This window comes from Eutrigla gurnardus (assembly GCF_963514095.1).
Source record: "Eutrigla gurnardus genome assembly, chromosome: 2".
NCBI classification, from domain to species: Eukaryota; Metazoa; Chordata; class Actinopteri; order Perciformes; family Triglidae; genus Eutrigla; species Eutrigla gurnardus.
This window is the reverse complement of record NC_139916.1, coordinates 1,404,168-1,420,907: the sequence shown is the minus strand read 5'-3', so window position 1 is coordinate 1,420,907 and position 16,740 is coordinate 1,404,168. Positions and strand designations below refer to the sequence as shown.

At 48.0% G+C, this 16,740-nt stretch overlaps 1 protein-coding gene across 4 annotated transcripts; it reads right to left on the bottom strand.

Moving 5' to 3' along the window:
• Positions 1-58: 58 nt before the first annotated feature.
• Positions 59-16,241, bottom strand: LOC311030221 (ral GTPase-activating protein subunit beta-like). 4 transcript variants are annotated; one of them, XM_084035858.1, is made up of 33 exons: positions 16,173-16,241; positions 13,235-13,412; positions 11,906-12,108; positions 11,031-11,197; positions 10,769-10,955; positions 10,560-10,691; positions 9,969-10,195; positions 9,485-9,535; positions 9,320-9,364; positions 9,089-9,136; positions 8,853-9,004; positions 8,278-8,458; positions 8,064-8,193; positions 7,195-7,362; positions 6,804-6,918; positions 6,585-6,720; positions 6,352-6,413; positions 6,103-6,193; positions 5,879-6,012; positions 5,606-5,788; positions 4,616-4,764; positions 4,297-4,466; positions 4,097-4,200; positions 3,805-3,966; positions 3,340-3,525; positions 3,092-3,250; positions 2,761-2,884; positions 2,551-2,667; positions 2,108-2,166; positions 1,916-2,015; positions 1,544-1,598; positions 905-1,044; positions 59-478 (listed from the first exon to the last, which is right to left on the bottom strand). In XM_084035858.1, exons 2-33 carry the CDS (start codon positions 13,388-13,390, stop codon positions 306-308), a joined length of 4,266 nt encoding a protein of 1,421 aa, XP_083891984.1. In that variant the 5' UTR covers positions 13,391-13,412; positions 16,173-16,241; the 3' UTR covers positions 59-305. The 4 variants fall into 4 exon arrangements, with proteins under 4 accessions (XP_083891984.1, XP_083891983.1, XP_083891985.1 ...); XM_084035857.1 differs by having other exon boundaries at positions 16,085-16,217; XM_084035859.1 differs by having other exon boundaries at positions 2,108-2,163; positions 16,085-16,217.
• Positions 16,242-16,740: the final 499 nt, after the last annotated feature.

Below are 16,740 nucleotides of genomic sequence, written 5' to 3'. Positions count from 1 at the left end.
CCAGAGGACCAATCAGAACGTGAGGTTTCTACAGGACACACACAGAGACCACTGTGAGCAGAGAGGTTTTCACACAGTTTATTAAACCTGCAGGTGACATCATCATGTTGTCACAGAAAACCGTGTAACAGGAGGAATTATGATTGGAACAACTGATGTGACAAAATAAATAAATATTTCTTCTGGGACTTGAACAGGGATCTCCTGGGTCCTGTGTTAGTTTGACCCCTCCCACCAACACCAAGCTGAATATGGGCACTTTATAAACTGTGCCCAATAGCAGTCAGAGAGCTAAAGGTCAAAGGTCAGGGGTCCTGGAATAGGGCGGCATAAAAGGCGGGCTCAGAGCGCCGGCAGCGATAGCGAAGGATGATGTCATTGATCATGTGCTTCCGTCTGACATGGGACGGAGGGGTGGAGTCACTCTCTAACCGTCGCCGATGGCAACAGTTGATCACCGTCTCTCTAACCAGGAAACCTGCAGACAGAAAGAAACAAAGTCTCAATCATGAAAAACGACAAAGAGACCAAGACGGATCAACAACCGACCAAAGACGGTCAGTGAGACGGTCAGACAGACGGTCAGTGAGACGGTCAGTGAGATGGTCAGTCAGACGGTCAGTGAGACAGTCAGTCAGACGGTCAGTGAGACGGTCAGACAGTCAGTGAGACGGTCAGTCAGACGGTCAGTGAGACGGTCAGTGAGACGGTCAGTCAGACGGTCAGTGAGACGGTCAGTGAGTGGTCATGAGACGGTCAAACAGTCAGTGAGACGGTCAGTGAGACAGTCAGTGAGACGGTCAGTCAGACGGTCAGTCAGACGGTCAGTCAGACGGTCAGTGAGTGGTCATGAGACGGTCAAACAGTCAGTGAGACGGTCGGTGAGACAGTCAGTCAGACATACCCAAAGACCGCTTGCTGACCACACTCCCGTTGACCAATGGAAGAACCAGACTGAACTTGCTGTTGGCATTTCCATGGAACCGGATACGGTAGAGTCCGGTTTTCAGAGGATGGACGAAGACCAGCTGGACGTTTGATGCACTGACAGACATACAGACAGACAGGCAGACAGACAGACAGACAGACATGCAGACATGCAGAGAGATAGACAGGCAGACAGACAGGCAGACAGACAGACAGGCAGACAGACGATAACAGCTCTGTGATTAACAAGACTGAAGATTTTCCACTCTGTGTGTGTGTGTGTCTGTGTGCGTGTGTGTGTGTGTGCGTGTGTGTGTGTGTGTGTGTGTGTGTGCGTGTGTCTGTGTGTGTGTGTGTGTGTGTGCGTGTGTCTGTGTGTGTGTGTGTGTGTGTGTGTGTGTGTGTGTGTGTGTGTATGTGTGTGTGTGTGTGTATATATGTGTGCGTGTGTCTGTGTGTGTGTGTGTGTGTGTGTGTGTGTGCGTATGTATGTGTGTGTGTGTGTATATGTGTGTGTGTGTGTGTGTGTGTGTATATATGTGTGTGTGTGTGTGTATATGTGTGTGTGTGTGTGTGTGTGTATATGTGTGTGTGTGTGTGCGTGTGTGTGTCTCACCTGGTTGTTGTTTCTGTCCTGGTCTCTGACAGCAGGTCAGACAGAGGGAAACTCTCTGAAACACAAAGACTCCTGTCACTCCAGACTCCATGTTGGACTCATGTTGGTTGAACTTGATCTCCCGTTAAGATATCAGGTCACCTGAGGAGGTGCTGAGCAGAGCTGGGGTCCTCAGACATGAAGTTATGTTTGTTGTGTTTTGTTTTACATCTTTATTGACATCTAATTCAATTCTCAACATATTTTCCTTGTGAGTATAGCAAACAACTAGCAGGATGCATTCAGTGGGACTAATTAGTGGGAACCCTGCTAAAGTACTAATTAACATATCAATGTAATGTTAGTAATCATACTGTTAATAAAGTTAGTTACCGATATCCTCGAAGCGTTCGACCCAGACGATCAGGACTTTAGGTTCAGAGCCAACAGACGACAACAAACGAGGAGACTTCATGTCTTCAACTGGAGACGTCTGGGCAGGAAGACAGACGGGTCAGAGACAGACAGACAGACAGACAGAAAGATAATTATAACTACATGAAAAGCCTTTTTGAAGGTCCATACTGTGGGTTGGTGGGTTGGTGAGTCCTTGCTGGGATCTGGGTTCTTTGAAAAGTCAGCTGCTGAACACAAAAACAACAATAATTTAATAAAGTTAAACAAAACATCTTCAGATTCCACCTTAAATAGAACCACCTCTCCTTATATGGAACCTCCTCTCCTTATATGGAAGCTCCTCTCCTTATATGGAACCTCCTCTCCTTATATGGCAGTACTTCTCCCTATAAGATCACGCCTTATATGGAAGTACTACACCTTATATGGAAGCTCCTCTCCTTATATGGAAGCTCCTCTCCTAATATGGAACCTCCTCTCCATTTATGGAACCACCTCTCCTTATATGTAACCACCTCTCCTTATATGGAACCACCTCTCCTTATATGGAGCTCCTCTCCTGATCCAGACAACAGTATAGTGACCTCAGTATGTGGACATCAGACACTCACTGTGTAATGATGAGGGGACGATGAAGGTGATCTCTGTCAGGGCGTCGGTGTACATCAGGACAAACCTTTCCCCGTTGAACACGCCCCCTCCACTGTCACCGATCACAGCAGGGAATTCTGGGAGACATCAGAAAACAATCAATGACCTCAGGTAACCTCATACCCCCAGGAGTGTTCTATTAATAAGAAGGAACCAATAAGAGCACTGACCTGAACAGCTGGTGTTGACTCCGATGCCCTGTCGCCGCCCTGCCTCCACCGGCCATCCGAGGGATGACAGGAAGTCTAGGAAGTGAGACGGGACACTGCAGCTGGACTCCACGTTCCTCAGGATCTACAGAGAGAAAACAGGTTCAGCCACGTTCTCACTGTGCAACATTCACAATACACACCATACTGTCTTGTAAGTGGGGAGTGTTGAAGTCGCTGTGGTTTTCTTGTGGAAAGAAAAACAATTTAAAACAGGCCACAGGAGAGACCTCAGCAGCTGACTGACAGACAGACAGACAGACAGACAGACAGACAGACAGGCATCTATGACCTCAGCTGCTGTCTTCTGTCCTGATCTCATGTAAAAGATGAAGGCGGAATCACAGTTTCTGGACGGCAACTGGTCCAGATGTCTGAGATCCTCAGAGAAACCTGGAAGTGACGAGTCCAGAGACACCAGTTGAGCCGGGACACCACTGGTACCTGGATTCTGGACAGGTGAGAGGGAGAGACAGGTCAGACAGACATGTGAGACGACAGGTCTAAATGAATCAATATACTGTGGCCTGTCCTTGGCACCTTCAGGGTCTCAGGTGTCAGCAGGCCCAGGTGGGACAGGAAGAGTCGTGTTGTCTGGAAGTCAGTGATTTGAGGCGGAGGCCTGCAGGTTTTCATGATGACCGACCGTCCGCTCACCTGTGGCCGAGCCTCGACCTGTCGCTGCCTCTTGAATACTGCTTGCAGACGCTCCAGCTGCTGCTGCACCTGACGGAGGAGGAGGGGCAGTTTGTACCTTAGCGGTGAGTTCCCCACACATGGGCAGGGGCTAATTCTTTACAGAGAGACAGATAAGCAACGTCTGTCTGAATTAAATGTTTCTTCACAAAGTTCTGTGACATCCAGCTCTTAACATCATCCAGATAAGTAAATGGAAAGAAGAGGTCCTAAACGTGATCCCTGAGGAACACCACAGTGATCTGTACAGGTGAAAAGATTAAGGTAGAATCAATATTCAGCAGGATCTGGGTTGGACCAGGTGGGTACCTCCTCAGTAACGGTCTCGTGTAGCGGTGGAATACTCAGATCTGCTTTAACTGAGGCAACTCGGTCCATGTTTTCAGGAAACAGCTGATGTTTGATTTTGCATCGTATCCCAGCATCCTCCTGGGCAACACTGCGCTGCTCTGGGATCCAGTAGTCTGAAGTCTGGGATACAATAGATAACAAGACAGGAGGGATCCAACACTGATCTCAAGTCTGAGAAACACACGTTTACAGGTTGTATTATTACAAATTACGTATTTTATTGTTTTTGGTTATTGACAGAAGTGGTCACCTGTGTGTCCGTTCTTCCCTCTCTGGGCTGCAGGTGGAGCTGGAGAGTCCAGGTGTGAGCTCCTGGCGGTCCTCTGATCAGCACTGTGAGTGACGGATATGATGCTATACACAAAATTCAAAACATTAGGATTCTTCCTGCTGTACGAGGGTTTGTGTTTCTGTTTATAATTCGTTCAGGATCAGTGAGACAGGACTGACCCTGTTCAGGTCCCTGTGGTTGTTCCAGCGTGGCCAGGATGATTGAGCTGTCCACCACTAAATATCTGAACTTCTTCATACTGCTGTCGCTCAAAGTGGGGCAGCCATTCAGAGCATCCTCATCAAGCAGTCCTCCAAGGAAGGGGAAGGCCCCCGAAACCTGCATCACACTGAGATACCAATAAAGATCAGACTAAACCAGCCTCCGATTAATTAAAGGATCAGGCCGAATCTGATCTAAATCTGGTCTGATATGTACTGTCAGGTAGTGGAGGTGAAAAACATCTAGTACATCTACATGTGTGTTTGTTTTACTCACCAGCTCAGCGTGGCCTCCGCGGCCTCCTTCACCCTCAGAGAGGCTGGGTTCAGTTCTTTCTCCTCTTTACACCTCACTTCCTGTTCCTGTCTGGACTTACAGCCCGAAATCCCCAATTCCACGATCTCCAGGACCTCCAACAAACACTCCTGAAAGCATCAGACCTGCATATAAACACACTTTGAATCCTGCTGATGCAGAAGGATTTCTTTAACCTTTAGTTACCTGTTGGGTAGTTACCTGGCTGTTGGTAACCTCTAGGTTAGTTACCTCTAGGTTAGTTACCTGGCATTTGGTAACCTCTAGGTTAGTTACCTCTAGGTTAGTTACCTGGCTGTTGGTAACCTCTAGGTTAGTTACCTGACTGTTGGTTACCTCTAGGTTAGTTACCTGACTGTTGGTTACCTCTTGGTTAGTTACCTGACTGTTGGTTACCTCTTGGTTAGTTACCTGACTGTTGGTTACCTCTAGGTTAGTTACCTGACTGTTGGTTACCTCTAGGTTAGTTACCTGACTGTTGGTTACCTCTAGGTTAGTTACCTGGCTGTTGGTAACCTCTAGGTTAGTTACCTGACTGTTGGTTACCTCTTGGTTAGTTACCTGACTGTTTGTTACCTCTTGGTTAGTTACCTGGCTGTTGGTAACCTCTAGGTTAGTTACCTGACTGTTGGTTACCTCTTGGTTAGTTACCTGACTGTTGGTTACCTCTTGGTTAGTTACCTGGCTGTTGGTAACCTCTAGGTTAGTTACCTGACTGTTGGTTACCTCTTGGTTAGTTACCTGACTGTTGGTTACCTCTTGGTTAGTTACCTGGCTGTTGGTAACCTCTAGGTTAGTTACCTGACTGTTGGTTACCTCTTGGTTAGTTGCCTGACTGTTGGTAACCTCTAGGTTAGTTACCTGACTGTTGGTTACCTCTTGGTTAGTTACCTGGCTGTTGGTAACCTCTAGGTTAGTTACCTGACTGTTGGTTACCTCTTGGTTAGTTACCTGGTGGTCGAGCATGGTGGGGTGTTGAGTTAACCAGACGTTCAGACAGTAGAAAGCAGCGACGATGATGGAGTGCAGATCTCTGGAGTGAAGCGGAGGAGGACGACTGCACTGGAACACGATGTAACTACAGACCGAAGTGACCGCTCGCCTCCTCTCACTCTCCTCCACACTCACCTCCACCTGCAGGACGGCGGAGAGGGTCACGGTAACGCTTACCATTGGTTGGATGGGTGTGTGTGTGTGTGTATGTGTGTGTTTGTGTGTGTCCACCTTAGCCAGTCCTCCCAGTACTTCCAGTGCAGACAAACAAACTGCTGAGTCATTCCTCCACTGAGCCATCAAACGTTGAGTCAGGAGACGAACAAACTGAACCCACAGGACCCCTGCTGCATCTGACTGGACAACTGGTTACCATGGCAACACACACACAGTTTCTCTCAGATTTCCATGACATGATGGCCAACATTATGAATCCAATCCTCATAATTAAGTACCAGTTCCTCTGGTCCATCTATTTGCACTGGTTCCACTGGTCCCCCCGCTCCATCTGGGTCTACTGGCTCCATCTTGCTTGGACTCGGTTTCCTGGAAACAAAAGTAAATTAAGTATTTTAGGTTTTATAGCTACTTCTTAAACATTAAGTATAAGATTTCATTTCTGTAAGGTTATGATGACCATCCAAAGTGACATGTTGTCATGTCAGTAGACATCAGTAGATCTCAGTAGATATCAGTGGGCTCACCTTCTGAGTCTGTCCTGCAGCCTCTGACAGAGCCGAGTCCTGAACCAGGTTCAACATGGCCGCTACACAAAACAGACATAATTCAGACTCACAGAAACACAGTAGAGTGAGATAGTGAGTGAGTGAGTGAGTGAGTGAGTGAGTGAGTGAGTGAGTGAGTGAGTGAGTGAGTGAGTGAGTGAGTGAGTGAGTGAGTGAGTGAGTGAGTGAGTGAGACGGTAACAGTAACAGACCCAGTATTATCTGTGTGTTGGAGGTGTCCGTCTCCGTCTGCAGAGCTCCAATCAGTACACTGATGAGGCGGGGCTTCAGAGACAGAAAGCTACCTGCGGTGACATCATCACCACTGAACCGTCCATCCAATAACACCTGAACACACACAATTACTGCGTCTGTGAGCTCCAGGTCAGGTCTGCACAGGTGTATGTTCAACAGGGTGTATAGACGCTCACCTCTGATTGGACAGAATCAAATTGCAGAGGGAGGGGCAGCAGGGACAGCAGGACCAGGATGGAGGCTCGCCTCAAATCCACCAGACCCACAAAACTCTTAAACCTCAACAGCTCTCTGGGGGACACAAAGCGAGAGAGAGAGAGAGAGAGTTACCTGCCGTCACATGCTGTGAAACGAGCTGCCAGCTTCTAATGATGTTCAGGTAAAAACAGAACATGAGATTGTTCCTCCTCTGAACCAAGAGGCTATAAAAACTCAGCAATCCAGACTCACCCGTCCCAGGTGAGACTCACTGAGCCTCACTGGACTGGATCAGGCTGTGAGGTATCTGCCATATGAGTATTGAATGAGTAGTATTCACAGTTATTGCGGTGTTTGAAGTACTTGTACCTGTCAAGCAACACGTTCTCCAAAGCTGCGATGAATGACGGGAGCAACAGGTTGACTCCTCTCAGGTCACAGCAGAACAGACAGGTGGAGTTCAGCAGGATGGAGGCCAGCACGGGAGGACACACCTCCTGTGAGACCTGCAGACCCTGAAGGAGGACCAGGTAGAACCTGAAGGTTGGACGGAGGAGGGAAGTACACACGCAAGTTTTAAATTAAATTATGTTTATTATGAACTGAAAACAAACCAAACGGACAGAACGGCAACTTTCACCAGATTCTATAGTAGTACAGAGAGAACTGTACAGCTAGACAGACAAAGAGACAGGTAGATAGACATGCACCTGGGCAGGTAAAGAGACAAGTGCCTGGACAGGTAGATAGACATGCACCTAGGCAGGTAAAGAGACAAGTGCCTGGACAGGTAGATAGACATGCACCTAGGCAGGTAAAGAGACAAGTACCTGGACAGGTAGATAGACATGCACCTGGGCAGGTAAAGAGACAAGTGCCTGGACAGGTAGATAGACATGCACCTAGGCAGGTAAAGAGACAAGTATCCGGACAGGTAGATAGACATGCACCTGGGCAGGTAATGAGACAAGTACCTGGACAGGTAGATAGACATGCACCTGGACAGGTAGATAGACATGCACCTGGGCAGGTAAAGAGACAAGTACCAGGACAGGTAGATAGACATGCACCTGGGCAGGTAAAGAGACAAGTACCAGGACAGGTAGATAGACATGCACCTGGACAGGTAGATAGACATGCACCTGGGCAGGTAAAGAGACAAGTACCAGGACAGGTAGATAGACATGCACCTGGGCAGGTAAAGAGACAAGTACCTGGACAGGTAGATAGACATGTACCTGGACAGGTAGACCGACAGGATGTCCTCTGCAGTTTTCTTACAGCTAAAGATCCTGCAGAGTGTCCCGCAGGCCTCGGCTCTACCAGCCGCCCATCTCGATGACCTCACAGTGACATCACACTGGGCGGCTGGAGAAGACACAAAGAGAGCTCGTCATATGAAGGTGATAACAGGGAGAACCTCTACTGTGTGCAGTAATACAGAGTACTGACTGGACAGACCACAGTCTTTTTTGATCAAAGCAGCATCAAACAGCCAGCCACCGAACAGGTGGAGGAGGGAGTCCACGTTACACCTGAGGGGGGAGGGAGAGGGTAGAGGGGAGGAGCACAGGCGGTGGGAGGAGGGAGGAGCCAGGGAGGAGGACTTCAAGTGATGGGCGGAGAAAGGTGTCTGAGAGGAGAGAGGAATGAAGCCCATAAGTAACATTGTTCAAACATACCAAGACAAGACAAGGACAGGTAGAAAGTCATGTACCTGGACAGGTAAAGAGTATTGTACCCAGATAGGTAAAGAGTCTTGTACCCAGAAAGGTAGAGTCTTGTACCCAAACAGGTAAAGACTCTTGTACCTGGACAGGTAAAGAGTCTTGTAACCAGATAGGTAAAGAGTCTTGGACCTGGACAGGTAAAGAGTCTTGTAACCAGACAGGTAAAGACTCTTGTACCTGGACAGGTAAAGAGTCTTGTACCTGGACAGGTAGAGTCTTGTACCCGGACAGATAAGGAGTCATGTAGGGAATCGGGGGGTATTTTGCAGATCATTCCATACACAAATACCATCGTACCACAGGAGGTTTGCTGGTTGCCTTGGAAACATTCGCAGGTTTTAACCGTCTGTTGTGTGGAGGGGGGGAGGCGGTGGAGGGAGGGGAACTGGGCACGCTCAGTATGTTCATTGGGATGGGAGGGGCGCTGCCAGAACGAGGTCGAGAGATACCTGAGGACACCAGAGAACAGGTATTCTCTCGTTCTACAGAACAAAAAACCACCAATCACATCCAGGTGGGGAGGAGGGGCTTACCGTAGGAGGGGAGGCGGTCTTTGAACGGGCTCCGGGTCACAGCAACACCTGCGAGAAGACCAGGTAGGAAACAGACACTTCACACTGAAAACTAAAGGTCAGGTAAGACTGCAGGTGCATTTTTCATTGATGTTACCAATAAAATTAACTGTTGGAGCAGACCAGGTTCTGGTGCTGCTGTCAGAGGACTCTGCTTTGATTATCTGATTGATTGGATCCACTGTGAATTACCGAGAGAAGGCAGCCGGTCTCTGAAATGGATCCTCGTTGGAAGTCCTGGAGTAACACAGCAACAATATCAACAACAACTACCGCAACAGCAACAAGGAAAGCAATAACGGCAGGATGAATATACAAATATATATGTATATGTGTATAAATATAATGTGTGTATACCAGTGTTTGGCAGAAGCGGCTCTGCTGGTTCTGTGTTGACTACAGTCACACCTGCAGAAACACAAGTACAAACAACAGTTTCTCCTGGACACCAACAACTTACTGGCTAAAACCAAAATAATATTTAGGATGTGAAGTTAAATGTTAACATACAGCACTTTGCGTGACCACAGAACAGTTCAAATGAAGATACAACAACATAACGGTGAGGATATGAATTGTAGTCTAACGATGAAAAAATGAAATATTATGTAAATTGCTTTATTATGACACACTAAAATACACTAATCTTAATTAAATCTCACAGGGTAATGTATGCAGGTATAACAGTCAGCGGAAGAGGCAGCCGCCTGTATGTAGCCTGACAGGTAAAACCCAGGGCAACAAACTGCCAGGTTAGAAAATGACTCTGAGCTCTGTAGTAACTTAAGACAACCCGAGATGAGAAAGTAAGATAAAGTTTACAGAGTAAACAGTTACTAACTGGGACATAAACTACCACGGGACCCCTCAGGGTCAGGGTCAGGTTGGGGGTCAGAGGTGAGGTTGAGGTCGGAGGTCAGTGTACCCAGGAAGGCGTCGACCAGTGTGCTGACTCCTCTCATGGCTCTGAAGAAGATGTTTGGCAGTTGACTGTCTCCTCTTAACGGCTCATCGTGGGAGGAAGGATTAGAACCAGCAACCACGGGGCAACAAAGATCCACCGGGTTACTGAAAGGAGGGTTGTTGAAGTCAGAAAGGGTAAAAACTACATATAACTTCAAGGTTTGTTTGTTGCCAGCTTCTGACTATAGATATCCTTATAATATTGTTATCATAAATTGTTATAATCATGATAATCGTGGCGTCTCTTCTTATCAGTGTATAAGAAGAGCATTACAGTCCAATTGACATTTTATACGAAAAATTTTACAAGATTCGAGAGACGAGATGATCCTGAAGGACTTCACCATTTAAATATGGAATAACTGGAGAAGAGGATGTTTGAGTGTGTGTACAGGTGTTGTTGTTTGGTGGAAAACCACATGAAGTATATATGAATCTGTTGGATCTACTCGCACTGAATGTGTGTTACCTGAGCAGGTGCAGGAACCTGAACCAGGTCTGATGGACTCGCTCGTCATCCATGTCTGCAGGGATCAGAGCGACGTCTTCATCTGGGACTTTGAAGTGAGGGAAGGACGGACCAAAGGTCAACAGCAACAACCTGTAACAACGTGATGAGACGAGATGATGCACTGAGCCCCGAGAAGGGAATAGTTGTGAGTCTGTGTGTTTGCACACCTAGAGGTCAGTGCGGCGATGACCCGGTTCCACTGGTCCACCACCGCAGGCTGATGTCTGCAGCCGCTCAGCATCCGTCTGGCCGTCTGCCACAGAACGCCACACGGAAAACACCGAGAGCATGACAGCAACCAGACCTCGAACAGCACCGCCATCGACAGGGGGGACAGCTGCTCGGACACACTGCCTGCAGACAGACAGACATGTGTGAGAGGGAGAGAGACAGGTGAGCGGAACAGAGGGGGCGGGGTCACAGGCTCACCTGTACTGGTGGGCAGAGCCAGCATGGTGTGGTTGATGCGGAGCAGGAAGTTCAGCAGAGTCTCCCAGGTGTCTCTGCTCATCACAGCACTGTCTCTGGCCAACGCCTGAACTGCACACAACACCTGCTGACAGAGAGACAGGTAGATCGGACTGACCTGGTCTGACCTGGGGAGGGGGACAAGGAATACATATATCAGCATGATACTACTATTACTATCACTACCTATAACCATCAGCATATTACATGAACCAAATAAAAGAGTCCCTAAACTCCTAAGAGACAACTCCTTCAATGACCAGAAGTAGGAGTTCTGGGACATCTGCTCTGACCACTGGAACCTCCTAATTCACCACTGGAAGCAAATAAAGCACCACTGGATCAGGACACCTGGAACCTCCTAATTTATCAGTGGAACCTCCTAAAGTACCACTAGGACCTCTTAAAGAACCACTGAAGGTCCTAAAATACACCTGAAACCTCCTAATACACCGCTGGACTTCCTATAGCACCACTGGAACCTCATATTGGATTGGATGCCTGGGACGTCTAATATACCAGTAGACCTTCTTAAGCACTACTGCTACCTCCTAAAGGATACCTGAAACCTCCCAAAGGAAACCTGGAACCTCCCAAAGGACACCTGGATTTGCCCAAAGGATACCTAGAACCTCTTACCAAACTGTAGCTCCGGAACAATACCATTAGACCTCTAAAGCACCATTGGAACTGCCTTAAGCACCACTTCCATATCTGGGCCTTGTCATAGGTGATCTGGTTCTTAAAGATCATGGGTTCATTAAAGGTCATGGGATATGGTCTGTGATTAGTGTTGAGGTGTCTGTCAGAGGTTCAGTCCAGGTGTGACAGTCTACCTGGACAGGAACAGGCTGTACAGGTGTCGGAGGATCTTCTGAGTGTACAGGTTGGGCTCTCTGCTGATTGGTGGAGGGATGGAGTCTCTCTGGGAAACCAGGGCCATCAGCCAGTCAGTGTAGACATCTACACAGAGTTTGACGGTGTCTCCGTCCAATGGGAGAGTCAAACCATAACACAGCACCTCCATCGTCCACTTCACCTGAAAACACAAACGTAATCAATCAGTGTCTGAACCCGGCTTGTTTAAACCAAACCTGTCTTCCAACTCAGGTCTCAGTACATATGAAGAAGTTTCTTGACAGTTTCTCTGGACAATTCTCTCTGCCGTCCACCAGGGGGCGACTCCTCTCTGGTTGTATAGAAGTCTATGAGAAAATGGTCCTACTTCTCTCTGCTGACCACCAGGGGGCGACTCCTCTCTGGTTGTATAGAAGTCTATGAGAAAATGGTCCTACTTCTCTCTGCTGGCCACCAGGGGGCGACTCCTCTCTGGTTGTATAGAAGTCTATGAGAAAATGTTCCTACTTCTCTCTGCCGGCCACCAGGGGGCGACTCCTCTCTGATTGTATAGAAGTCTATGAGAAAATGGTCCTACTTCTCTCTGCTGGCCACCAGGGGGCGACTCCTCTCTGGTTGTATAGAAGTCTATGAGAAAATGGTCCTACTTCTCTCTGCTGGCCACCAGGGGGCGACTCCTCTCTGGTTGTATAGAAGTCTATGAGAAAATGGTCCTACTTCTCTCTTGATGTATTATCTCAGTAAACATTGTAAACATGAGTTTATGGTCTCAATCTCTAGTTTCAAGTCTTCTTCAATCCAGCATGATGTTCATTTAGTACATTATGGTCCATTTAGAGTCCACCAGACCAGAAAGCAGGGGATGCTTTAGGGGGCGGGGCTTACCTGCTGATTGACAGGTTGCCACCAATTCAATTTCAATTCAATTTTATTTATAGTGTCATCACAACAGAAGTCATCTCAGGACACTTAACACATTGAGCAGGACTAGAATACGCTCAAGATTTCCAGAGTCAGTACAATTTCAAAGTCCCAACATCACCCAGGGGCGTTACGGCGACAGTGGCCAGAAAAACTGCCTTTAATAGGCTTTTAGGCAGAAATCTCATGCAGCCCAGGCCCTTGGGTCTATCAATGCTAGTAAGCTACTAAGATGACTTTAACAGGGTTGTTAACTAACTAAGACCGGGTGAATGATTTCTACACTCAACTTCAATTGTTGATCCAACACTGAACACGATTACATATCAACACCTGAGTGTGTGTTCAAGTTTCCATAGAGGTCACACACACACACACACACACACCTGTCTGTCTGTGCGCAGTAGGCTGCGGGTGTCGGGGTTTCCCAGGCTAGCTCCCAGGGGCTTCACCACAGCAACAGCAACATCTCTGCCCACAGAGGGCGGGAAAGAAGTGAGCACGCTTACATGACCCCGCCCACTGGACAGTGATTGGTCCATGGCCCCGCCAATCGCTGCTCACCTGAGAGACAGACAGACAGACAGACAGACAGACAGACAGTTTAATAAGTAAACAAGTGTTTTTTTAAGCTGTTTAAAAGGTGTTTGTTATTCAGTCAGGTTAAAGGTCACTCCTGTGCTTCACTGCGTTTCTTGCATTCAGTAAATGTTGTGTGAGACAAACTAAATGTGATATCCTAACTTCCAGTCCAAAAACACTGGATCCTACATTTCCCATAATGCACCTGGATAGTACAACCACATCTTTCAAACTGCACACCTCCAGTTCCGATTACAGGTGGACAGCTATGAGTACAGGTGTGAATGCACTGAGATCCGATCCCTCAGACCACATCCAGAGGTGATCTGAGCCCCCCACGTCCACATTGGACAACTGGCACCAGTAAACCCAGTACAACTAAGACACCAGTAAACCCAGTCCAGCTGAGACACCAGTAATCCCAGTCCAGCTGAGACACCAGTAAGCCCAGTCCAGCTGAGACCAGTAAACCAGTCCAGCTAAGACCAGTAAGCCCAGTCCAGCTAAGACCAGTAAACCCAGTCCAGCCACGACCAGTAAACCCAGTCCAGCTTAGACCAGTAAACCCAGTCCAGCTGAGACACCAGTAAACCCAGTCCAGCTGAGACACCAGTAAGCCCAGTCCAGCTAAGACCAGTAAACCCAGTCCAGCTAAAACACCAGTAAACCAAGACCAGCTAAGACCAGTAAACCCAGTCCAGCTAAGACCAGTGAACCCAGTCCAGCTGAGACACCACTAAACCCAGTCCAGCTAAAACACCAGTAAACCCAGTCCAACTGAGACAACAGTAAACCCAGTCCAGTTAAAACACCAGTAAACCCAGTCCAGCTGAGACACCAGTAAACCCAGTCCAGCTAAAACACCAGTAAACCCAGTCCAGCTAAGACCAGTAAACCCAGTCCAGCTGAGACACCAGTAAACCCAGTCCAGCTGAGACACCAGTAAGCCCAGTCCAGCTAAGACCAGTAAACCCAGTCCAGCTAAAACACCATTAAACCCAGTCCAGCTAAGACCAGTAAACCCAGTCCAGCTGAGACACCAGTAAACCCAGTCCAGCTAAGACCAGTAAACCCAGTCCAGCTAAAACACCAGTAAACCCAGTCCAGCTAAGACCAGTAAACCCAGTCCAGCTAAGACCAGTGAACCCAGTCCAGCTGAGACACCACTAAACCCAGTCCAGCTAAAACACCAGTAAACCCAGTCCAACTGAGACAACAGTAAACCCAGTCCAGCTGAGACACCAGTAAACCCAGTCCAGCTAAAACACCAGTAAACCCAGTCCAGCTGAGACACCAGTAAACCCAGTCCAGCTGAGACACCAGTAAACCCAGTCCAGCTAAAACACCAGTAAACCCAGTCCAGCTGAGACACCAGTAAACCCAGTCCAGCTAAAACACCAGTAAACCCAGTCCAGCTAAGACCAGTAAACCCAGTCCAGCTGAGACACCAGTAAACCCAGTCCAGCTAAAACACCAGTAAACCCAGTCCAGCTAAGACCAGTAAACCCAGTCCAGCTGTGACACCAGTAAACCCAGTCCAGCTAAAACACCAGTAAACCCAGTCCAGCTGAGACACCAGTAAGCCCAGTCCAGCTAAGACCAGTAAACCCAGTCCAGCTAAAACACCAGTAAACCCAGTCCAGCTAAAACACCAGTAAACCCAGTCCAGCTGAGACACCAGTAAGCCCAGTCCAGCTAAGACCAGTAAACCCAGTCCAGCTAAAACACCAGTAAACCCAGTCCAGCTAAGACCAGTAAACCCAGTCCAGCTAAGACCAGTAAACCCAGTCCAGCTGAGACACCAGTAAACCCAGTCCAGCTGAGACACCAGTAAACCCAGTCCAGCTAAAACACCAGTAAACCCAGTCCAGCTAAGACCAGTAAACCCAGTCCAGCTAAGACCAGTAAACCCAGTCCAGCTAAAACACCAGTAAACCCAGTCCAGCTAAGACCAGTAAACCCAGTCCAGCTAAGACCAGTAAACCCAGTCCAGCTAAAACACCAGTAGACCCAGTCCAGCTAAGACCAGTAAACCTAGTCCAGCTAAGACCAGTGAACCCAGTCCAGCTGAGACACCACTAAACCCAGTCCAGCTAAAACACCAGTAAACCCAGTCCAACTGAGACAACAGTAAACCCAGTCCAGCTGAGACACCAGTAAACCCAGTCCAGCTGAGACACCAGTAAACCCAGTCCAGCTAAAACACCAGTAAACCCAGTCCAGCTAAGACCAGTAAACCCAGTCCAGCTGAGACACCAGTAAACCCAGTCCAGCTAAAACACCAGTAAACCCAGTCCAGCTGAGACACCAGTAAACCCAGTCCAGCTAAAACACCAGTAAACCCAGTCCAGCTGAGACACCAGTAAACCCAGTCCAGCTAAGACCAGTAAACCCAGTCCAGCTGAGACACCAGTAAACCCAGTCCAGCTAAAACACCAGTAAACCCAGACCAGCTGAGACACCAGTAAACCCAGTCCAGCTAAAACACCAGTAAACCCAGTCCAGCTGAGACACCAGTAAACCCAGTCCAGCTGAGACACCAGTAAACCCAGTCCAGCTGAGACACCAGTAAACCCAGTCCAGCTGAGACACCAGTAAACCCAGTCCAGCTGAGACACCAGTAAACCCAGTCCAGCCAGAATGAAGAGCCTTACCTGCTCAGGTGAGTCCAGGTGAGTGAGCTGCAGGTGAGCCAACACTCTCAGGTCACTCTGAAAGTCAAAACTCTAAACTTGAACTCACCTGCTGCTGCTGCCTTCAGGGTCTGCTGGGAAACTTCAGTATCAACATGTCCCAGCATGCACCACGGTTATACTCGCTCAGTGGACCTGTCTGTCTGTGCTCACAGACAGACAGGAAGTACAGACAGACATGTAAACGGGTCAAACAGACAACTATTTACATTACAGCAGGAAACAGACGTCCCGCTGCACTCCACTGACCCAGTGCATGATGGGAAACTCTCGGCTGTTGCATCATCAAAGAACTGATTGGTTTGTATTTTTGACCAGAAGCCCCACTTTGATTGAAACCCGTTAGTCTGAGTAATAAAGGTTTAATTTGTTAAACGTATCTCATTATTGATGAATGTTATTTATAAAGAATTAAACAAGCAGAACTATACTTCACAAAGGCTGGATGAACACATTTCTAAATCACAAATTAATATCCATTACCGATGGATATTAATGTTTCCGATTGGCTGAGCCCCCAAAAGGTCACCGAGCAGCCGAGGTCAAAAGGTCACCAAATAACCATCGTATGCTACAGTGTTCTCTTCAGTGAACTAGAGCTGCGATTGGTCGACTGA

What these genes read in the sequence shown, in the direction of transcription:
- LOC311030221 (XM_084035858.1), bottom strand. Translation starts at nt 13,390, where the DNA reads ATGGACCAATCACTGTCCAGTGGGCGGGGTCATGTAAGCGTGCTCACT. An exon ending in CAACCAGCAAACCTCCTGTG is followed by an intron (nt 8,459 to 8,852) that starts GTACGATGGTAT and finishes CTCTCCTCTCAG; the next exon opens with ACACCTTTCTCCGCCCATCA. An exon ending in TACTGGGAGGACTGGCTAAG is followed by an intron (nt 5,789 to 5,878) that starts GTGGACACACAC and finishes GCCGTCCTGCAG; the next exon opens with GTGGAGGTGAGTGTGGAGGA.